Genomic DNA, 25,169 nt, shown 5'->3' with positions numbered 1-25,169 from the left:
TTTTTCCATCTCAGTAAGCAGGACGCTAAGCCCCGCCCCCTTGCAGTCACATGACCGTTCACATGACCGAAGGTCCTGTGTCTGCTTTCTAGATTTCTACGTTCAGGTCCCGTGCATCTTTGTTTACCGGCTATTCTTGTCCCCAGGGGTCCCTGCGGTGCAGGTGAGTCCCTGTTTAGCGGAGGCTGTATGCCGGTGATGTCAGGACCCTGACACCCCTCTCCTTTCTGAGCCCCCACAGTGTGCCTAAACTAAATTTAGCATCCACATGTTTGGCATTTCTGTAGTGATGAGCCCACTTAATTTGCGGGTGCATGTCTCCAAAAGCACAAGCTGGGCACAACGGATGGGCACTACAGTGTACGGGGGCACTACACTGGCAGATTTTAATTTTTCACTCATCAAACATCCACTGCTGCTTGTTTGTGGAAGACACCCATGGAGTCAAAATCGTCACTACACCTGTAGATACATTTCTAGAGGGTTGCTATATCCAAAAGTTTTTTATTGTGCATTAACATACCAGGCAACCGCCCCCTCCATGTATTGGTAGGCTGTGAGCGGTTGTTTCATCGGTATTCTTTCACCTGTGTTGCCATGTCAATTATATGGGTCCACTGCATCCTGATAGTGCATTTGTCTGGAGGCCTGGACGGGTAAACCTTTTTGCTCTTTTGCTGTTTTCTATTATTGGAGGATTTTTAAGTCCTCTTTCTGTGCTATTTCAGTGTTAGGATTTAGTGTTAGGTACCCGTAAACGTGGAGACCTTTGGCGCAGGTTACAGGCTCATGTATTTTGGCCAAAATACTCCACATTTTTTAATGTGTTTTTTGCACTTTTTATTCAGGATGCAGTTGGGCCCATTTGGTCTTGTAAACTGCGGTGTCTGTTCACATGGCATGCATTTTGATAGCGCTGGGCAGCCCGCCTGATCTAATAGAAGGGTGTCACTACTAGGCTGGACTGGATGCTGCCCATGGCCATAGTGTGAACAGCGCCGCATACAAGTGTTTTATTGTGCATTAACATACCAGGCAACCGCCCCCTCCATGTATTGGTAGGCTGCGAGCGGTTGTTTCATCAGTATTCTTGCACCTGTGTTGCCATCTTAATTATATGGATCCACTGCATCCTGTGCATTTGTCTGGAGGCCTGGACGGGTAAACCTTTTTGCTCTTTTACTGTTTTCTATTATTGGAGGATTTTAAAGTTCTCTTTCTGTGCTATTTCATTGAGGGGTGCTATCTTCAAAATGGGGTCAATTAAAGAGGGATTCTGTTCTTCTGGCACTTAGGGGCTTTGTATATGCAGTCCGCAAAGTATTCTATGATCATCTGTTCTCCAATAGACAAATAGCTCTCCTTCCCTCCCGAGTCTCACCGTGTGGCTAAACAGTGCTGCACAGCCACATATGGTAGTATTGCCACATTCAGCTTAAATTGTGTGACGAATTTTGGTGTCATTTTTACACTTTTCTCCATTGTGAAAATGTAAAATTTTAGGAAATATGTAATTATTTTTTTCTTTATTGCTGAATGGTATAAAATTATTTGAGGCACCTGTGATGTCAATATGATCACTGCACCCCTAGATGAATTCATTGGAGAGTGTATTTTGTAAAATGCGGTCACTTATGGCTTTGTTCTCAGGAGCATTTCTAGTGTGTCATGACACCCGCAAGCAATAACAGTTAAATCTACACTATAATATGACGTTTTTTCCCTTCTGAGCTTTTCACTTTGCCTGAAAAGTGTGTTCCTGATTACATGTAGGGTATTGGCGCACTCTGGAGAAATTGCCCAACAATCTGAAAGGTCTATTTTTTCCTGTTAGCACTTATAAAGATTAAAAATTTGGGGTTAAAACAACATTTTAGTGTGAAAAACATAATTATTATTTCTTTGCTGCTCAATGGTGTGAAATTATGTGAGGCAAATGTGGTGTCAGTATGCTCACTGCATCCCTAGATGAAATCACTGGGGGTGTAGCTAGTGAAATGGGGGTTACATACGGGGGTTACTGTGTTCTGGCATCTCGGGGGCTGTGCCAATAATTCAGCAAAATCTGAACTTCCACTTGTTTTGATAAATCTTCAAAAAAGTGTTTTACAAAAGAAGGAATAACCAAATACTTTGTTCCTGATTACTTATATGGAAAGGTCACTTGTCCTTAGCACTGCATTTGATAGATCACATCCTGTGAAATTCTCTTCTATATTTCTTTTTGCGGCCTACATGGTAATTGTAGCAAAGAAAACTGCAAAGTTCAAAAACTTTAATGATCTCTGGAAAAGAGAGTGAATCCTATAGGACATTGTGGAACTGCAGGTGTACAGACATTTCAGTTTTTTTTTCTTGCCTTGGGGTTATGGTTAGAGATGAAAGAACGTGTTCAGAAAACGTTCGCCAATCTGTAATTTGGCACAGACGGAGCACATTTGGATTCATGTTCGCTTCCACAAACACGTCTACTCAAAGTCGGTAAATCATTGCGTTTCCACTAATGCTTTTGTATGACTTTGGCTAGGATAATGGGGCTGTATGATGAACTGGAGGGACGGGGGGATGCGTTTGATGAGGGAAGGGGGTGTGGAGAGGTTAAAGGCGCATATGACGAGATGACGCTTATTTTTTCCTAGTTAATTTTGTGTGCTGACTCCGGCCACCAATCAGGGCGCAGAAACCATCCACAACGTCATGACACAAAGTCCTCTGTGATTGGCTGCTGAAGTCGCATGTCCCTGGCCATATAAAAAGCGACATCTTGTTTTGCTGGTGTCACCATGCAGTGCTGACAGTGAACTTGTTAGTGAAATAGATAGGATCCTGTCCTGTGTGAAATCAACCACCTTGCATCAAAGTATATTGTGCAGAAACCGCAAAGAATGACCCAACACACATTATCTGTCTCATTTGCAAAGAAAACTCAGTAGAGGCAAACATGTGAGTAAACAACTGCACACTGTCAAAAAAGTGACACATTCTTGAAATCTCTGTTTCAGCCCCTATCTCCTGCTGTCTTCAGATTAAAAATAGCAAAAACCTGCTGATTCCCTTTAACGACTTCACGACCTTTTTCGGATATATGTCAAGTTGGTAGGTACTTACCGACCTTTGACGTATGAATACATTCAGGCGACTTTGTGTGCATGATAGCTGACACCCGACTCTCGCCACCGTCAGATTAACCCTCTAAATTCTACTATCAATAGCAATCACAATTTAAATTTAAAAGACAGGCAAAGGGAGGGAGTCCCCTTTGCCCTCCAATCACTGGGCCCCTGCGACGTCATCATCATGACTTCAAGTCACCATGCAAACGATCAGGTCCCCGCGACATCCGGGTCACCATGCTCTAACAAGCTTGTTACACATGTGGTCGTTTAATGACAGAAAAACCCACAATGTTCACAGAAATAACTTGAATCTGACAAAAGTAATAATAAATAAAACATCTATGAAAATTAACAAATGAAAGTCAGACATTGCTTTTCAATCTTGCTTCCACAGAATTTTAAAAACATTAAAACTCATGAAATGGGCCTGGACAGAAATGATGGTACCCTTAACTTAATATTTTGTTGCACAACATTTTGAGGCAATCTCTGCAATCAAACGATTCCTGTAACTGTCAGTGAGACTTCTGCACCTCTCAACAGGTATTTTGGCCCACTCCTGAAGAACAAACTGCTCCAATTGTCTCGCTTTTGAAGGTTGTCTTTTCCAGATGGCATGTTTCAGTTCTTTCCAAAGATGCTCAATAGGATTTAGGTTATGGCACATAGAAGGCCACTTCAGAATAGTCCAATATTTTCCTCTTAGCCATTCTTGGGTGTTTTTAGCTGTGTGTTTTGGGTCATTATCCTGTTGCAAGACCCATGACCTGCGACTGAGACCAAGCTTTCTGACACTGGGCAGCACATTGCTCTCTAGAATCCCTTGATAGTCTTGAGATTTCATTGTACCCTGCACAGATTCTAGACACCTTGTGCCAGATGTAGCAAAGCAGCCCCAGAACATAACAGAGCCTCCTCTATGTTTCAAAGTAGGGACTGTTCTTTTCTTGATATGCTTCATTTTTCCATCTGTGAACATAGAGCTGATGTGCCTTGCCAAAAAGTTCCATTTTTGTCTCATCTGTCCATAGAGCAATCTCAAAAAAGCTTTGTGGCTGGTCAACATGTAGTTTGGCAAACTCCAGTCTGGCTTTTTTATGATTTTTTTTTCAGCAATGGTGTCCTCCTTGGTCGTCTCCCATGATGTCCACTTTGGCTCATACAACGTCGGGTGGTGCGATCTGACATTCATGTTCCTTGAGCTTGAAGTTCACTTTTAATTTGTTTAGTAGTTTTTCTGGGCTCTTTTGTTACCATTCGTATTATCTGTCTCTTTGATTTGTCATCAATTTCCTCCTGCGGCCACGTCCAGGGAGGTTAGCTAAAGTCCCATGGTCCTTAAATTTCTGAATAATATGTGCAGCTGTAGTCACAGGAACATCAAGCTGCTTGGAGATGGTCTTATAACTTTTACCTTTAATATGTTTGTCTATAATTTTCTTTCTTATCTCCTAAGACAACTCTTTCCTTTGCTTCCTCTGGTCCATGTTGAGTGTGATACATACACACTGCGCTGTTTGGTGACATGGTATCTGTAGCCTTCTATACAGGCCCACTCACTGATTCCAAGATTGTAGACACCTGTGATGCTAATTAGTGGACACACCTTGATTTAACATGTCCCTTTTGTCACATTATTTTCAGGGGTACCATCATTTCTGTCCAGGCCTATTTCATGAGTTTTATTTATTTTTTTAAATTCTTTGGAAGCATGGTTGAAAAGCAATGTCTGACTTTCATTTGTTCATTTTCATATGCTTGTTACTTATTACTTTTATCAGATTCAAGTTATTTCTCTGACCATTGTGGGTTTTTCTGTCATTAAACGAGGGGTACCAACAATTTTAACCACGTGTGTAGATAATGCTCAGTACATGATCTAACAAGTTTGTGTGAGAGCAGACTGAAAGTTCTAATGCATTGCAATGCTAGTACAAAAAACAATGCTTTATCATCATACCGCCGAGCAAAAAATGGAATAAAACGCGATCGATCAAAAAGTTGAATGTAAATAAACATGGTATAGCTGAAAACGTCATCTTGTCCCACAGAAAAACAAGCCGTCATATAGCTCCATCAGCAGAAAAATAAAAAAGTTATAGCTCTCAAAATAAAGTAATGCAAAAATAATTATTTTTTCTATAAAATAGTTTTTATTGCATAAAAGAGTCAAACCACAAAAAAAATCTAAATGTGGCATCACTGTAATCGTACTGACTTGAAGAATAAAGCTGCCTTATCAATTTGAGCACACGTTGAACAACATACAAAACCCCACAAAAAAAAACAATTCCTGAATTGTTGGTTTTTGTTCTTTCTGCCTCACCAAAATCGGAATACAAAGCGATCAAAAAAATTTCATGTGCCCAAAAATGGCACCCATAGAAACGTTAGCTTGTCCCACAAAAAACAAGCCCTCACATGAATTTGACGGCTGAAATCTGGAAAAATTATAGCTCTCAAAATATGGCTATGAAAAAACGTCTTTTACTGTGTGACAGCAGCCAAACATAAAAACCCCATCTAAATATGGTATCACTGATTGCATCGGCCTAAAGAATAAAGATGTCTAATCAATTATACTGCAAGAACATAAAAGTCACAGTTATATGTACTTCTGAAAAGTACAATGATGAACAGAGACCAGATGCAGTCCAGAGTAAGGCTAGTTCTGTCTGCTGTCTCTAGCATCATGTCCTCCCTCTATCTGAAACTAAATCTCTCTAAAACTGAACTTCTTGTGTTTCTCCCCTCTACTAACCTCACTCTACCTAACATCGAAATAACCCTGGAGGGTTCAACCATAACTCCCAAGCAGCATGCCCGCTGTCTTGGGGTCATATTCGACACTGAACTTTCCTTTACTCCCTACATCCGATCACTCAGTCGCTCTTGTCACCTGCATCTTAAAAACATCTCCAGAATCCGACCTTTTCTCACCTTTGAAACTGCTAAGACTCTTACTGTCGCTCTTATTCATTCTCGTCTGGACTACTGCAACTCTCTTCTGATCGGTCTCCCTCTTACCAAACTTTCTCCTCTCCAATCCATCTTGAATGCGGCAGCCAGGGTCATATTTCTGTCCAGCCGCTTCACCGATGCCTCCATCTTATGCCAGTCATTACACTGGCTACCTATTCGCTACAGGGTCCAGTATAAACTCATCTCTCTCACCCATAAAGCTCTCCACTGTTCTGCACCGCCTTATATCTCCTCTCTCATCTCTGTCTATCGCCCTACACGTGCCCTCCGTTCTACAAATGACCTAAGACTAACATCCCCCGTAATCCGAACCTCGCACCTCCGTCTCCAAGACTTCTCTCGTGCTGCTCCAGCTCTCTGGAATGCACTTCCCCAGACGATCAGACTGATACCTAGCCCTGACCTATTCAAGCGCGCTTTGAAAACCCATCTCTTCAAAGAAGCCTATCACATCAACTACTCAGCAAGCTAACTTTGCCCTGTTCCCTCCTTCCAAATATTATTCTGAATCTGCACCCTACTATTCATCTGTCTCCACACCCTTCATGCACATAACTGCACTTGATACTTGTCTATTGCACTTAAACACACGGGCTGATGACCGGATCATGCAGCTTTATATGAAAATCCCTATTATAATTGCCAGACCTGAATTAACAAGCATTTCTCACCTACTGTGTCCCCCCATTTCCTTGTAGATTGTAAGCTTGCGAGCAGGGACCTCACTCCTAATGTCATTGTTTGAATTGTCTTAACTTGTATTGAATTTATTGTCTGTACATGTCCCCGCTTAATTGTAAAGTGCTGCGGAATATGTTGGCGCTATGGCGCTATATAAATAAAAATTATTATTATTATTATAGTTTCACACTAGCATTCGGCAGAGCTGAGGAGGGCTGCATAGTTCCTCCGTGAAGCTCCGCCCACTGCCGCACCTCCTCCGTTCAGCTCCGCCTACATCTGCATGGCCTGCGTACCCAATGTTAAAGATAGGTACGCAGGCCGCATGCAGACGTAGGCGGAGCTGAAAGGAGGTGCGGCACTGGGCGGAGCTTCACGGAGGAACTACGCAGCCCTCCGCAGCTCTGACATCCGCAAATGTGAAGCTGGCCTAACTCTGCTTCCTCATTATATTGCATGGATCCCTCGGGGGTTTAATCTGAATCAGGTCACTCAGAGATTTGGATTAAAACCCCAGTGTAAGTGCTCAGCGTAGAGTGCCGGATATATGTGATCCAAAATGTTATGTAAAATGTTCCTAATCAAAGCTTCAAATCAATCCACAAAAAAGCAACGTCAATGTAAATATAGGGGGCTTCCATGTTACTGTTAGCACAAAGGGTCTAGAAAAGCTAAATGGCCCTTGTCCCACAAAATAAATTCAACAAATTCTGCGCTCCCAAATCCAAGTGCCCCTTTCCCTGCTAGACCCCACAGTGTGCCTAAACCACATTTAGCGTCCACATGTTTGGCATTTCTGTAGTGAGGAGAGCCCGCCTAACTTACGTGTGCTTGTCTCCAGAAGCATGAGCTGGGGACTACAACGTATTGGTCAATACAACATACTGGGCACTACAATGGCAATTTGCAAATTTCACTCGGCAACATCCACTGCTGCTTGTTTCTGGTCAACACCCATGTTGTCAAAATCATCGCTACATCTGTAGATAATTTCCAAAATATGGTCACTTGAAGGGGGATATTGCTCTTCTATCCCTTAGGAGCTATGTATATGAAGTCCGCAAACTATTCGAGGAAAATCTATGCTCCAGTAGGCAAATCTGTCCCTCCTGAGTCTCGCCGTATGGCTAAACAGACCTACATTCAGCCTAAATTTTGTGACCAGTTTTGGTGCCATTTTTTCCTGATTTCTCCACGTGAAAATGTGAAATCTGGGGCTTTTCTTCAATGCCAATGGTTTAAAATTCTGTGACACACCTGTGGTGTCAATATGATCACTGCACCTATTTATGAATTCATTGAGAGGTGTCTTTTATGGGGGGTTCTGCTGTTCTGGCACCTTAGGGGCTCTGCCAAAATGACTTCAATATGGCCCGTCTTCTCTTCTAAGCTTTGTACTATGCCTCAAAAGCAGTTTTCGACCACATATGGGGTATTGAAGTACTCAGGAGAAATACCTCAACAAATTTTGGGGTCCATTTTCTCCTGCTATCCTTGTGAATATGAAAAAATTGAGGCTCCAACATTTTTGTGGGAAAAATATTTTTTGTAGATCAACGTAAAATTTTGTGATGCACCTGTGGGTTTCAAGGTGCTCAACACATAACTAGATAAATTCTTTGAGGGAACTAGTTTCCAAAATGGGGTCACTTGGGGGAGTTTTCCACTGTTTAAGCACATTAGGCGTTATCCAAATGTGACATGACACCCGCAGACCATTCCACCAAAGTCTGTGTTTCAAAATATCACTCCTTCCTTTCTGAGCCCTGCCAAGCATCCAAATAGTAGTTTACCCCCACATATGGGGTATCTGCGTACTCAAGAGAAATTGCACAACAAATTTTGGGTTCCACTATCTCCTGTTACCCTAGTGAAAATAAAAAATTTGGGGGCTAAAGTAACATTTTTGTTGGAAAAATTTTCACGGCTCTACGTTATAAACTTCTGTGAAGCACCTGGGGGTTCAAGGCTCTCACCTTACATGTAGATGTATTCCTTGAGGGGTGTAGTTTCCAAATGGTGTCACTTGTGCCTAAACATTGGAGTCCCCTCACTTCATGGGCTCTCCAAATGCAACATGACGTCCGATAATTATTCCAGCAAATTTTGCATTAAAAAAGTCCAATAGCGCTCCTTCCCTTCCAAACCCTGCTGCGCTCCCAAATAATAGTTTTCATCCACATATTGGGTATCTGCGTACTCAGAAGAAATTGCACAACAAATTATATGGTGCAATTTCCACTGTTAACCTTGTGAAAATGTAAAATTTGAGGCTTTCTTTTCTTTTTTCCCCACGTCTCAACATTATAAACTTCTGTGAAGCACCTGGGGGGGTTTAAGGTGCTCACCACACATCTAGATACGTTCCCTGAGGGGGTTTAGTTTACATAATAGTGTCACTTGTGTGGATTTCCACTGTTTGGAGAACCCCTGATGTACCTAAACGCGACATGGCGTCCTCTAATTATTGCAGCAAATTTTGCATTTAAGAAGTCAAATGGCGCTCCTTCCCTTCAGAGCCCTGCTGTGCGCCCAAACAGTGTTTTTTTCTCCACATATGAGATATCGGCATGTTCAGGAGAAATTACACAACATTCAATTATTTCCTGGGAAGCACCTGAAGAGTTAATAAACTCCTTGAATGTGGTTTTGAACACCTGGAGGAGTCCAGTTTTTAGAATGGTGTCACTTTGGGATATTTTCAAAACTATAAACCCTTCAAATGTGATACGGTCCCTAAAAAAATGGAAAAATGAGACATCGGTGGTTAACTTTTAACCCTTATAACTTTCTAACAAAAACAAATTTTCAAAAATTGTACTGATGTAAAGTAGACGTGGGAAATGTTATTTATTAACTATTTTGTGTGACATGAATGATTTAAGGGCATAAACATTAAAAGTTTGAAAGTTGTAAAATTTTCTAAAATTTTTGCCAAATTTCCATTTTTTTCCACAAATAAACGCAAGTTTTTTTGAAGAAATTTTAAAACTATCATGAACAGTTATTACCTCAAAAAATGACACTGGTCAAAATTGTAAGATTTGGCCTGGTCAGGAAGGTGAAAACAGGCTCTCGGTTGAAGGGGAAAAGTGAATTTTTGATAATGGATATGATTGTCTCTCTCCTCTGGCTCATGCAACATGGGTCCCTCCCTAAATTATGTCAAGTACCAAAATTTCTTTGGGACAGTGCCTTCTTAACTGGTAAAATGTGCCTCTTAAAAAATAAAAAAAATTAACTCGTCTCCCTTCTTGTGCTACTCCTTCGATGTCAGCGTCATAGCTCTTGAACCTTGTTGACTGCCACATCAGACCTCTACTCTGATGAAATACTAAAATGTTGCAGCCGATCATTTGCAATTTATTGTCTGCAGCGGTCACCTGACCGAATTCTGGCAAGTGACTGTTGGGAGAGAGAGTGTCTATACCTCAGAAGCAATATCAGTCCTAGAGATTAGTTGGATTTTCTTTTTTTTTCATGTGGGGCACTTGGGTTATCCAGTAGTGGACAACACCTTAACCCCTTAACGACCAGGGGTATTTTTGGTTTTGCATTTTCATTTTTCCCTCCCCTTCTTTCCAGAGCCATAACTTTTTTATTTTTCCGTCTATATGGCCATGTGAGGGCTTATTTTTTGCGGGACGAGTTGTACTTTTAAATGACACCATTGGTTTTACCATGTCGTGTACTCGAAAACGGGAAAAAAATTCCAAGTGCGGTGAAATTGCAAAAAAAGTGCAATCCCACAGTTGTTTTTTGCTTGGCTTTTTTGCTAGGTTCACTAGATGATAAATCTGACCTGCCATTATGATTCTCCAGGTCATTACGAGTTCATAGACACCAAACTTGTCTAGGTCCTCTTTTACCTAAGTGGTGAAAAAAAATTCCAATGTTTGCTTAAAAAAAAAAAAAAAAAATGCGCAATTTTCCGAGACCCGTAGTGTCTCCATTTTTCATGATGTGGGGTCGGGTGAGGGCTTATTTTTTCCGGGCCGGGCTGACGTTTTTTAATGATACCACTTTTGTGCAGATACGTTCTTTTGATCGCCCGTTATTGCATTTTAATGCAATGTCTTGGCGACCAAAAAAACGTATTTCTGGCATTTTGAATTTTTTTCTCGCTACGCCGTTTAGCGATCGGGTTAATGCTTTTTTTTTATTGATCGGGCGATTCTGAATGCGGCGATACCTAATATGTGTATGTGGGATTTTTGTTTTACTGTTTTATTTTGATTGGGGCGAAAGGGGGGTGATTTGAACTTTTAGGGTTTTTTTTATTTTTTTTTTATTTTTAAACATTTTTTTTTTTAACTTTTGGCATGCTTCAATAGCCTCCATAGGAGGCTAGAAGCATGCGCAACCCGATCGGCTCTGCTACATATGGGCGATGAGCAGATCGCCCATATATAGCAGATTTACTGCTGTGCTCTCAGCGCCGACCACCTGGTGGCGCTGAAAGCCATATGCCTGGAACAACCATAGAGGTCTCAGAGACCTCTGGTTGTCCAGGCAACATGACACCGACCCCCGGTCACGTAACAGGGGTCGGCGATGAGGTCATTTCCGGCCCGGCGGCCAGAAATGCTATTTAAATGCCCTCTGTCAGCTTTGACAGCGGGATTTAACTAGTTAATAGGGCGGGCGGACGGCTATTCCGCTCGCGCCTATTGCGGGCACATGTCAGCTTTTCATAACAGCTGACATGTCCCGGCTTTGATGCGGGCTCAGCGCCGGAGCCCTCATCAAAGCAGGGGAGATGTCTGATGACAGACTGTGTCCGTCATTGGACATTAAGGGGTTAAGTCATTACGGTACCGTCACACTTAGCGATGCACCAGTGATCCCGACAACGATACGACCTGGTTAGGATCGCTGGTGCATCGCTAAGTGGTCACTAGTGAGCTGCCAAACAGGCAGATCTCACCAGCGACATAGCAGCGGTCGTCACTTACCTGTCAGACGCAGCGATGAAGACGTCCTCCCGTCCGCGTCCACGCGTCGCTCTTCGCCACAGCAGGAAGCCCAGCAGAAAGCAGCCGACGAGAAACGGCACAGGACGTTCTCGCGCGATCAGCGATAACCAGCGGGGAGCCGGTCGGAGGTGTCACACATAGCGATATCGCTAGCAATATCGCTGCTGCGTCACAAAACCAGTGACGTTATAACGATATTGCTAGCGATATCGCTTAGTGTGATGGGCCCTTAAGTCTTCTTTTTTCGCAGAATAATCTAAAACTATTCACATTACAAAAGAATTGATCAAGTCTGTGTGAAGAAATAAACACCGCGGGCTGTCTAAGATGCTGTTCTGCCCTATTTAGGTGAATCCCCAGACAATTGGGATTAAACAGTGACTTAATTTGCCTTGAAATGAAGGGATGCTTCTCTGTTTTCATCTCTTCAACCTTCAGCATTAAAAACCAGTCATATCTATAGGCTTGAAACTTCTCATTTAGATGTTTAAGCAAACACATTTTTTTTCTTTATCATCTATATAATCAGTAATATCATGCAGGATTTTGTAATTACTAGAATAACTTTAGGCAATTTTCACAAATCACAGATCTGCAGCAGGCATATAGCTCTGTACTGGTAAATGAATAGGGCTAAAATGATGTCTGGAAGCCTAATTGGTAATTATGAACATGATTTCAGATTGATTTTCAGACCGTGGAGGTCTGTTGTAGCCATAATATTTGTAATTTTCAGCTTCTCTGTGACAATATTTTACAGATGCAATGTCTTCCTGTAGTTACTGTCTCTTGCTGTTTGATGTAGATCTCCATTTCTCTTGTTACAGCATGCGAGAAGATGCTAGCCGTGTCTATGAAAATGTGAGCCTTATGCAACAGCAAAAAAGCTTCAGATGAAGTGAAATGCTGCATCTCCACTGCAGACTGGTAATGGAGGGGGTCACTTTTTTTCTCTCTTATATACATATATTATTCATCTAATATATCGATAGATATATCTTTCTACATATACAGCTCTGGCAAAAATTAAGAGACCACTGCAGAGTTTTAAAAAATCAGCTTTTCTACATGTCTGACTGCCATTCCATTCCAGTGTCAACCAGAGCACACCTCATTCTACTTAATGTGCTTCTGATTAGGTGATCACCTGAACCAAATCTCATTTAACGAAGGAAAGTATAAAAAAATCCCTGCTGTGGTGTTCACAATCCTCTTGCAATAAGACAAGCTGGATGGCAAAACAAGTGCTAGTAATATCCCAAAAGTAATAGGAATGAAAAATAACTTTTAACCATGCCAAAGGAGTTGAAAAGAAAACTCTTGAGGGAGGAAAAGAAGGGCTCAATTCTGGCTTTTCTAGCGGAGGAATACAGTGAGCTTCATGTTGCCTCCATCCTTAAAATTTCTAAGACGGCAATCCATTACAATAGGGTCAAGCAGCAGACATTGGGGACAACAAAGCTACAGACCGACAGAGAGCGAAAACGACTCCCCACTGACTGGGATGACCGTCATCTTATTCGAATGTCACTCAGAAACCGCAGGATGACATCAAGTGACCTACAAAAGGAATAGCAAATGGCAGCTGGGGTGAAGTGCACGGCAAGAGCAGTTCATAACAGGCTCCTAGAGGCAGGGCTCAAGTCATGTAAAGGTAGAAAAAAATCCTTTCATCATTGAGAACCAGGCTGAAGTTTGCCAAAGACCATAAGGATTGGACCATAGAGGCTGGCGTAAGGAAACCTTCTCTGATTAGTCTAATTTTCAGCTTTGCCCAACACCTGGTCATCTAATGGTTAGACGGAGACCTGGAGAGGCGTACAAGCCACAGTGTCTTGCACCCACTGTGAAATTTGGTGGTGGATTGGTGATGATCTGGGGATGCTTCAGCAAGGCTGGAATTGGGCATGTTAATCTTTGTGAAGGACGTATGAATCAAGCTGCTGCATACAAGGTTATCCTGGAAAAACAGTTGATTCTTGTTGATCAGGCAATGTTCCTCAACTCTTGAGGACTGGTTTTTCAAGCAGGACAATGCGCCATGCCACACAGCTGGGTCAAGTCAATGTGTTGATGAAGGACCACCACATCAAATCCCTGTCATGGACAGCCCAATCTCCAGACCTGAACCCCATTGAAAACTTCTGGATTGTAATCAAGAGTATGATGGATAGTCAGAAGCCATCAAACAAAGAAGAGCTGCTTAAATTTCTGTACCAGAAGTGGCATAAGGTCACCCAAAAGCAGTGTAAAAGATTGGTGAAAGCATGACAAGACGCATGAAAGCTGTGAATAAAAATCATGGTTATTCCACAAAATATTGATTTCTGAACTCTTCCTGAGTTAAAATATTAGTATTGTTTCTAAATGATTATGAACTTGTTTTCTTAGCATTATTTGAGGTCTAAAAGCGCTGCATTTTTTTGTTATTTTGACCATTTCTCATTTTCTGAAAATAAATACAAAATTTAGTGCTTGGAAATTCGAAGACATGTTGTCAGTAGTTTATAGAATAAAAGAGCATTTTACATTTTACTCAAAAATATACCTATAAAGAGAAAAATCAGACAAACTGAAAATTATATATATACTAGAAATAGGCCCGATGCTATAGCATCAGGAGTGCGCAGTAACAGCCGCGTCAGTACCGCGCATGCGCAGGTAGAGGGCGCAGTTGTGGCTGTTACTGCGCATGCACGGGAATGGCGGTGACATGAATGTCACTTGCGCAGGCGCAGTTCGTGGCATTGCGGCCTCGAACTGCGCCTGCGCAAGTGACACTGCTGTGGTGCCTTATGGGATTCGTGGACAGCGGCTGGAAGTATGAACTGGTTAATAAATATAAATATAGATAGATAGATACTGCTCTGGCAAAAATTAAGAGACCACCACATCAAAACCCTGTTATGGGCAGCCCATTCTTCAGACGAACCCCATTGAAAACTTCAGGAATGTAATCAAGAGGATGATGGATAGTCACAAGCCATCAATCAAAGAAGAACTGCTTACATTTTTGCACCAGAAGCAGTGTGACAGACTGGTGGCAAGCATGCCAAGACGCATGAAAGCTGTTTTTAAAAAATCATGGTTATTCCACAAAATATTGATTTCTCAACTTTTCCTGAGTTAAAGCATTAGCATTGTTGTTTCTAAATTATTATGAACTTGTTTTCTTTGCGTTATTTGAGGTCTCTGAAAGCACTGTTATTTTAATTTTGACCATTTCTCTTTTTCAAAATAAAACAAAACAAAATTTATTGCTTGGAAATTAGTTTGTAGACTAAAAGAGCAATTTACATTTTACACTAAAATATACCGTATATACTCGAGTATAAGTCGATCCGAGTATAAGTCGACCCCCCTAATTTTGCCACAAAAAACTGGGAGAACTTATTGACTCGAGTATAAGTCTAGGGTGGGAAATGCTCCATAGATTATTCCCCCATATGGTGTCACCAGAAGAAGCTCCATAGATTATTCCCCCATATGCTGCCCCCATAAGAAGCTCCTTAGATTATGCCCCCCATATGCTGCCCCCATAAGAAGCTCCATAGATGATTCCCCCATATGCTGCCCCCATGCTGCTGCTGCATGTAAAAATAAAAAAATTACATACTCACCTCTCCGTCGCTGGGTGTCAGATTCTCACCTGTCCTGCGTCCATGGCTGCTCCCCGCTATCTGCCACGTCATCAGTCAGTGACGTTCAGACTGCAGGGGGCGCGGCGCGCACTAACGACGTCACCGCGCCCTCTGCTGTCTGAAGTCACTGACCGATGACAGACGGCAGCAAGCAGCCATGGACGCAGGACAGGTGAGTATCGCTATACTTACCCGTCCTGACGCTGTGTCTTGAGCCCCCAGCTTCTCCGCGCGCTCTCTTCCTGCCTTCAGCGGTCATGTGGTACCGCTCATTAAAACTCATGAATATGCGCGGAGGTAGTGACTCGAATATAAGACGAGAGGGGGACTTTCAGCCCAATTTTTTGGGCTGAAAATCTCGACTTATATTCGAGTATATACGGTAGCTATAAAGAGAAAAATCAGACAAACAACGTTTGGTAGTGGTCTCTTAATTTTTGCCACAGCTGTGTGTGTATGTGTGTGTATGTATGTATATAATATTTCTATATGTACATTGAGGTAAAAAAGCGTATTTTTCGCTTTATAAGACGTACCTGATTATAAGACGAACCCCCAAATTTGGTGAGGAAAAAGAGAATTTTTTTTTAATGTTAAATGGAGGTGTGTCTTAGAGTGCCAGTGTCTGTCTTTCAAATCATATATATGTCCCTCATCCTGGTGTCTATATAACCGCCATCCTGGCACATTGCCCCTTTGTGCTGGCACATAGCCCCCCCGGTCACTATATGCCCCCCTGCTGGCACTCACATTGCCCCCTCTCTATATGCCCCCCTTCTGGCACGCACATGGCCCCCCGTCCCTATATTCCCCCCTGCTGGCATTCACACAGCCCCCCCCGTCCCTATATTCCCCCCTGCTGACATGCACACCCCCCTGTCCCTATATTTCCCCCTGCTTGCATGCACATGGCCCCCCGTCCCTATATTCCCCCCTGCTGGCCTGCATACGTGGCCCCCCGTCCCTATATTCCCCCCTGCTGGCCTGCACACGGGGCCCCCCGTCCCTATATTCCCCTTTGCTGGCATGCACATGGCCCCCCGTCCCTATAATCCCCCTTGCTGGCATGCACACGAGCCCCCTGTCCCTATATTCCCCCCTACTGGCATTCACACGGCCCCCTCGTCCCTATATTCCCCCCTACTGGCATTCACACGGCCCCCTCGTCCCTATATTCCCCCCTACTGGCATTCACACGGCCCCCAGTCCCTATATTCCCCCCTGCTGGCATGCACACGGCCCTCCCGTCCCTATATTCCCCCCTGCTGGCATGCACACGGGGCCCCCGTCCCTATATTCCCCCTTCCTGGCATGCACATGGCCCCCCGTCCCTATATTCCCCCCTGCTGGCATGCACACGGGTTCCCCGTCCCTATATTCTCCCCTGCTGGCATGTACACGGCCCACTGTTGTGAGTTCATTCTCTGGTTCACCAGTTGTGAGTTCTCCTTCCAGACTACCTCTGGTGGTAACAGGAGGTAGTGAGGCTGATTTGATCGGTGGAGATCTGCCACCTGAGAATGAGGATGACGATTGGACCTCAGGAGTCTCAGATTGGATTTAAGACAGCAGACGCCCTATTCAGTTGCTGGTGATTCCTTCTGGCTTGTCAGCTCTTGGTTTTCTGTGACTTAGCTTGTTTTGCTTTTTTTCTCCTTGGTGACCCATTCATAACAGCCTCCCGTCCCTATATTCCCCCCTGCTGGCATGCACATGGCCCCGTCCCTATATTCTCCCCTGCTGTCAAGCACACGATAAAATAAACACTTAACTCACCTTCCGATGACGGCTCCTGCTCCCAGCTCCCCTGTGGCTCTTCCTGTGTCTGTGCTGACATCCTCCTCCTGCGAGGGCGCACGGCAGCAGCTGCTCATTCAGGCACTTCATTGCAGCTTTAGGACTTTCCGTCATGTGACCAATAAGACCTGCGGTCACGTGACTCGCATTGCACACTGGGAGTCACGTGACCGCAGGTCCTATTGGTCACGTGACGGAAGGTCCTGAAGCTACTATGAACTGCCTGAATGAGCAGCTCCTGCCGCGCACCTTCGCAGGAGGAGGATGTCAGCACAGACACAGGAAGAGCTACGGGGGAGCTGGGAGCAGGAGCCATCATCGGATGGTGAGTATAGTGACAGGGGGGGAGTGAAGGCACATGCAATATGCGCCGCTCCCCTGTCTACCAACTCGGTGCGGCTTCACCACTGAGGTGATGAACAGTGAGTGCAGTGAATATTACATGAGCCTAATGAGCGGGAGCACATGACCACCTGCTGTCTCTGCAGCCAGCCTACCCCAGCCCCCTGACACCATGCCAGAGCCCCCCCCCTACTCTATAGCGCAGCAGCACACAGATTCTGATTATAAGACCTATCCGCCAAAATTTGGGGGAACAAGAGTGCGTCTTATAATCCGAAAAATACGGTATTTAGTCAGCCACCAATTTTGCAAGTTCTCCCAATTAAAAAGATGAGGCCTGTAATTGACATCATAGGTAGACCACAACTATGAGGGTGTGTGCACACGCTGCGGAATCTGCTGCGGATTCATCCGCGCGGATTTTGCAAAATCCGCAGATAAATCCGCAGGTCAAATCCTGCGGTTTTGCCCTGCGGTTTATCATCTCCACAATGGAGGAAATGGTAAACCGCTGCGGAATCCGCAGAAAGAATTGACATGCAATTCTTTCTGCGGATTTGAAACCGCAGCAAAATCCGCGCGGAAAATTCCGCAGCGTCTGCACAGCAGTTTTTAATTCCCATAGGGAATAATGGTACTGTCCATCGCAGCTAATTCTGCTGCGGATCCGCAGGGCTGGATCCGCAGCAGAATCCGCAGCGTGTGCACACACCCTAAGAGTCAAAATGAGAAAACAAATCCTGACATTCTCCTTGTCTGATTAAGCAAGATTTATTTTGCTAATTATGGTGGAAAATAAGTATTTGGTCATTAACAAAACTTCATCTCAATATTTTGTTATATATATATTTTTTTGTCAATGACAGCGGTCAAACGTTTTCTGTAAGTCTTCACAAGGTTGGCAGTATGTTAACCCATTCCTCCATGCAGATCTCCTCTAGAGCAGTGATGTTTTGGGCCTGTCGCTGGGCAACATGGACTTTCAAATCCCTCCAAAGGTTGTCTATGGGGTTGAGATCTGGGGACTGGCTAGGCCACTCAAGGACCTTCATATGCGTTTTATGAAGCCACTCCTTCATTGCCCTGGTGGTGTGATGTGTTCATTATCACACTGAAAGACCCATCCACGTTTCATCTTCAATGCCCTTGCTGATGGAAGGAGGTTTACACTCAAAATCTCACAATACAAGGCCCCATTCATTCTTTCATGTACACAGATCAGTCGTCCTGGTCCCTTTGCAGAGAAACAGCCCCAAAGCATGATGTTGCCACCCCCATGCTTCACAGTAGGTATGGTGTTCTTTAAATGTAACTCACACGGGCCCGGACCTGTACTGGTTTAAGCAGGGGGACACTTCTGGCACTGAAGGATCTGAGTCCCTGGCGGCGTAGTGTGTTACTGATGGTATCCTTTGTTACGTTGGTCCCAGCTCTATGCAGGTCATTCACTAGGTCCCCCCGTGTGGTGCTGGGATTTTTGCTCACCATTTTTGTGATCATTTTGACCTCATGACGGGGTGAGAAATTGTGTGGAACCCCAGATCGAGGAAGATTATCAGTGGTCTTGTATGTCTTCCATTTTCTTATTATTGCTCCCGCAGTTAATTTCATCACACCAATCTGCTTGCCTATTGCAGATTCAGTCTTCCTAGCCTGGTGCAGGGCTACAATTTTGTTTCTGGTGTCCTTCGACAGCTCTTTGGTCTTCACCATAGTGGAGTTTGGAGAGTGACTGTTTGAGGTTGTGGACAGGTGTCTTTTGTACTGATAACAAGTTCAAAGAGATGCCATTAGTACAGGTAATGAGTGGAGGACAGAGGAGCCTCTAAAGAAGGCTCTAAAGAAATTTTGCAAAATAAATCTTGCCAAATCAGACAAGGAGAATTTCTGGATTTGTTTTCTCATTTTGACTCTCATAGTTGTGGTCTACCTATGATGTCAATTACAGGCCTCTCTCATCTTTTTTTTTTTTAAATTCGTTTATCAGGGTACAAAGGATGCACAACATACACAATGACTTATGATAAGAGGCACTTTACAAAGCATACATGCCTCCGTCCATAATAAAATATAATACAAAGAGATTGCACACTCTTATAGATAAACAAGGTAATGTGTACATTTCCTTCCAAGCATATGCAAAAAATTACTGTTTATATATTTCCCCATATGTATATCACTCTAATTTCACAAACCTTGTCATGTCATGCAACAGTAAAAACTAACTAAAAGTCCTAAACTACAACTACCACTACCTCAACTAATACCCACTATTTCCGCAGCCTAGTTTCCTATACCATATTATGTCGCATGTGATGTTCAGTCTTGCAAAGTGAGGTGAGAGGAATTTCACCTCTCCCAGATCTTTTCAAACTTACCCGGGCATCCCCTATTTTGGTATAGCTTGCGCTCATATGGAATAATTGAATTCACCAATTTAATCCAAAATCTAAGGGAAGCATCCGAACCCCCCATCCACCTCAGTGCCAGCACCTTCCGTGCCATAAACAGCGTCTCGCGCAAGAAGACCCCAGTATAGCGATCCCAAATCTCCTCCTCCCATACCCAAAACAAGCAGACCAATGGTTCTAGCTGGACAGGGGCCTGCACCAGGGACGTCAGTAGTGTAGTCACCTCTTTCCAGTAGTGTAGGATAATGGGACATTGCCACACCATATGGATAAAATCAGCATCTGGCGAGTGACATCGCATACATTCTGACGATTGAAGCCGACCCATCCTAAAAAGTCTCAACGGAGTCAAATGTGATTGATTTATTATATATAATTGTATCATTCTGCTATTAATAGATGGTGATACTCCAATCGGAGACTCCAGAATCTCCTCCAACTCCTCTCCTTGCATATCAGGGATAAGTCATTCCCAATTCATCTTAATAGAGCTTATGGCCGATTCTGCCCCTACTGACAGCATATATGTGTACAAAGAGGATATAAGACCCTGGGGACCCTGCGAGTTAAGAATTCCTATCAGAGGTAAAGATGAAATAGTAAGGTCCATACCCCCATCCCTCATATGCGACTGAAGAGCCGATCTCAGCTGCAGATAGCGAAAAAAATGAGATCTCGGAATATCATGTGTGGCCTGCAATTGTTCAAAAGACTTTAAGGTCCCCTGGTCATTCAAGTCTCCCACTGAAGAAACGCCACACTGGGTCCAAAAAACAGCCGACAGGTGATTCGGCAACTCCGGAAAATAGTTATTACTCCACAGGGGCATTTTAGCTATAACATCTTTAAACCCTATTACGTTCTTAATTTGTCTCCATATTAATTGTGCAAGCCGGAGCAGGGGTAACAGACGTGGTGCACTAGTTTTTTCCAATTCAAGGAAATGTAATGGGCAATCTGCTTGTGCAGCGTGAAGTAGGTGGCTTTCATAATTAGGGAGGCAATTGCCCGGCATCCATTTATTTAAAGCTTTAGCCTGCCCAGCTAAGTAGTATAGGAAAAAATCTGGCAACGCCGCCCCACCTCCCTTCTTTGGTCTTTGTAAAATGGACAAATTAAGCTTGGGCCTAGTTTTCCCCCAAATAAAGGACGTGGCCAAAGAATTAAGATTGACAAAAAATGACTTGGGCACCGCTACCGCACTGTGCTGGAGCGAGTAGCCAAATTTAGGGAGTAATATCATTTTAATCAGGTTAATGCGTCCAGCCACAGATAGTGGGAGCCTACTCCAAGACGCAAATTTAGCTTTAACCAGGTCTAGCAACGGGTGGACATTAATTTGTAGATCAAGCATACTATTATTAGAGATGTGGATGCCCAAATATTTAAAACTAGATGCAATAGACAGCGAGGAGAGAATCTCTAACCGGGGCATCGGGGCATGGGAAAGGGGTAACAGGGCAGACTTCTCCCAATTTATATGTAAACCTGAATATTTACTAAATCTATCTATAAAGGATATCACCTGTGGCAAAGTTTCTTCCACATCATTCAAGAATATCACCATGTCATCGGCATATAGGCCTATGGTATCTACCCAACATGCTATATCTATACCTCGGATATTAGGGAAGGACCTTATACGTATTGCTAGTGCCTCAATCGCGAGGGCGAAGAGAGCCGGGGAAAGAGGGCAACCCTGACGGGTTCCCCTGTGCAACACGAAAGACTCAGATATAGAATTATTTATTATAATACAGGCCTTGGGTTTCATGTATAATATTTTGATTCATGTTATAAATTGATTGCCAAAGCCATACCTTTGCAAACATGCGGAGAGGAAAGGCCATTCAAGAGAGTCAAAAGCCTTGGCAGCATCTAACGATGCCAATGCCCATCTATTGTCTGGCACCAGGGAACTATATTGGACTGTTGACTGGACTCTTCTGATGTTAATAGAAGTACTTTTGCCAGGCATAAAGCCTGTTTGATCTGGATGTATGAGATTCAATATAATGGAGTTCAATCTGGTAGCTAGAATCTTGGTGAAAATTTTATAGTCCACATTCACTAATGAAATGGGACGATAGGATCCACATTCCAAAGGGTCCTTCCCCTCCTTCCGAAGCACTATGATATTAGCCCCGTAAAAGGACTCAGGCATAGACTTCCCTTCCCATATTCCCTGAAATACCTTTTACCAAAAGTGGCGTCAATATGTCCCGATACTTCCTATATAGTTCAATAGGTAACCCATCAGGTCCAGGGGCCTTCCCAGAAGCCATATCTGTCATAGCCTTATCTGTCCCCTCTGCGGTGAACTCAGCGTCCGTAAGGGCCCGCTGTTCCGAATCTAATGTGGAGAATGATATATCTGACAGTCTAAACACCCCAAAGTATCAAAGTCACTTTTAGATTCATATAATGACCTGTAGTAATCCTGAAATATCCTCTGTCGAAGACACCAGTGTACCGTCCACCCTGCGAATCTGCAATATTATATTAGAGGTGTTATGTTGGCGCACCAGATAGGCCAAAAATTTGCCCGTCTGATTCCCCAATTCAAAATAGGATTGACGAGTAAAGAATAATTTACGCTTAGATTTAGTGTCCACGTGCTGAGTATATAACCTCTGGGAAGCCAGCCACTCATTCCTGTTCCCGCTGGTTTGGTTAGATATATATGTTGCCTCTGCGTCTCTCAGTCGTTGCTCCACCTCGTCATCCTTCCCTGCGGTTACCCGCTTAATATAAGAAATCATGGAGGACAAGCCCGCCCCTCAGATATGCCTTAAGGGCATCCCAGAATAAATTAACATCCCTAGGTTCCGGGTGGGAAGCGATGAAGCAATTCAACTGATCAATCGTTCTGTCGGGAGACCCCATCAATTTTAACCAGAAAGGATTTAACTTCCAAGCTATCCCACTATTTACTTGCCCATACTTAAGTTTAAGGATGACCAGACTATGGTCTGAGATCCCCCTACTTCCATGCTCTATATCAGCCACCCACATTGTCAGACCGCCAGAACCGAATATATAGTCTATGCGTGATAGAGAGCGTTTAGTGGATGAGTGACAAATGTATTCCCTTAACTCAGGATGACGCATCCTCCACAAATCCAGCCACCACCCATAAATGATAACGGGGTTATATTCGTTAGGGAGGACCCCCCCGGTCGCTTCATCATCCAGCCTCAATTTATCAAGGCAGTTGTTCATGACCATATTAAAGTCGCCCATACAAATAACATCTGCGTCCGGGTAGTTAAGGGCAAAACTCATTGCCTTCTGCAGGATGGATATACGAGCCGGAGGGGGGTTATAAATACATAAGACCACATATTTCCTGGTGTTTATCAATGCGTGGACAAAAATAAAACAAATAAAACGACCCTCAGGATCCCTCTGAGTTTCCCTCGCTTCCCATGACGTCTTTATGTACCAACAGCGAGACCCCTCTCGAGTAGCTGGTATGAAATGTATGGGCAGACCATTGTACCCAGGGCTTCTGCACACACCGCACTGTATCCCTAGTCAAGTGTGTCTCCACCAAGGCCACAATGTGAGGGCGGTAATGTCTGACCTGTGAGAAGACCTTGATCTTTTTCCGAGGAGTTTTTATTCCCCCCACATTCCATGTCATACATATTAACTCCGACCCCATATTTTACTCCTCTGAACATGGTGCATAGTATTACCCGGGCACAGTTTAGAAACATCACCTAGAGACTGAAATTGTTGTTGACTGCGATTATAACCTAAAAAAAAACAAAAACCACTACGGAAAAAAAAAAAAAACAAAGTTAAAGAACAACAAACAACGTAGGAGCAGAGTCCATCACAAAACAAACAAGGGGATACCATCACTGAGCCCAGTGTCCGGTATTGTTGGAAACCTGGACGCCGTCAAGTAAAACTCCAATCAGCCGATTAATAGAAAAATTCCAGCTAGCAATCGATGCATTAGGATTCTTTTTCAGCAGGCCCTCCATGGGATCTCAGCCACTCCACCGCCTCCGTAAAAAACGAAGTAGAACCCCCGTGGACCACCCGGAGCCAGGCCGGGTAAATCATCGAGTACATAACATTCCTCTCCCATAGATGTCTTTTGACTTCCATAAACTGTGCCGTTGCTTCTGGAGTTCCGCAAAGAAATCCGGGAAAATAGAGATCGTGGCATTGTTGAACTTAATCGGACTCTTTTGCCGTGCCAGTCGTAGAGTCACGTCTCTATCCCTGCAGTTGAGAATGCATGCCATAAAGGGTCTAGGCGGGGCTCCCGGAGGAAGAGGCCTAGTAGGGACTCTGTGAGCCCCTCTCTCATCTTTTTAATTTGGAGAACTTGCACAATTGGTGGTTGACTAAATACTTTTTTCCCTACTGTATATATACACACAATATGATCATATAAATCTATCCAATTAATATAGTCTTCATTTCAAACTCTAATAATGCACTTCACTTCTATTCACATTAATATTTGTTCAATGGTAAATTTTCCAGAATCATAATTTTCACACTGTGATGACCTTGTAAATGGGTGCACTGTTAGTGGAAGGCTGGCAGCTCTTATAAGAATAATGTTGATACATGGTGCTCTCAGACAATCAGAACCCAAATAGAGTAGCAACCCATGGTCCAATGTGAAAAGAATTTGGCACTCCAATTCTAAATAAATTAAAAAAGGTTTTGATTGTAACATTGCAAAATAACACACTTGACATTTTGGTCTTAAAACACAGACTTTCATCAGACATATGGATTGCATGTGAATGAAAAGAAACCCAAGTAGGGAGTACAAGGTGAGGGAGAAATGACCATTTCCACCGACAGGCTTTGCGCTAGACCCTCCATCTTAGCAGATCCCAGGAGAACCATGGCTTAGTGTAGGCCGTAGACTATGACAGGGATACTTGCCTCCTTGAGTGTTCCTTACTTGGCCAAACTATTGTGAAACATTTTTTCCTTACAATCCTTTAAAAATTTGTGTCTTATAGGTAATTTACAATGCAAGATAATCATAAACGTTGCGTTGTTAAAAATGCTTGTCTCACGATTATCTTGCAGCGTAAACAGGCTGCTGATCTCCTGATGAACGAACAAAACGCTTGTTCATCGGGTGAAATGATCCTTTATGCAGCATAAAAGAGCATTGTTTTTGGCGGTCTATCATGCTTTGTAACAGGACTCGCACTGCTGAAACCCATGGCAGCTTATGTG

At 43.4% G+C, this 25,169-nt stretch overlaps 1 protein-coding gene across 2 annotated transcripts in view; it reads left to right on the top strand.

Moving 5' to 3' along the window:
• PTPN11 (protein tyrosine phosphatase non-receptor type 11) overlaps positions 1-25,169 on the top strand; it is a 138,730-nt gene that overhangs the window by 97,721 nt on the left and 15,840 nt on the right. Inside the window, exon 15 of one of the 2 annotated variants that reach the window (XM_073562423.1) lies at positions 12,583-12,682. The exons of the other annotated variant lie outside the window; for it this stretch is intronic. Coding sequence (XP_073418524.1) covers positions 12,583-12,652 — 70 coding nt within the window. The 3' untranslated portion in view covers positions 12,653-12,682. The remainder of the gene's footprint in view (positions 1-12,582; positions 12,683-25,169) is intronic. 2 annotated transcript variants of the gene reach the window in all.

Source organism: Dendrobates tinctorius, unplaced genomic scaffold, assembly GCF_039654945.1.
Source record: "Dendrobates tinctorius isolate UK_male_01 unplaced genomic scaffold, ASM3965494v1 ptg000003l, whole genome shotgun sequence".
Lineage (NCBI taxonomy): Eukaryota > Metazoa > Chordata > Amphibia > Anura > Dendrobatidae > Dendrobates > Dendrobates tinctorius.
This window is presented reverse-complemented; position numbering and strand designations above follow the sequence as displayed.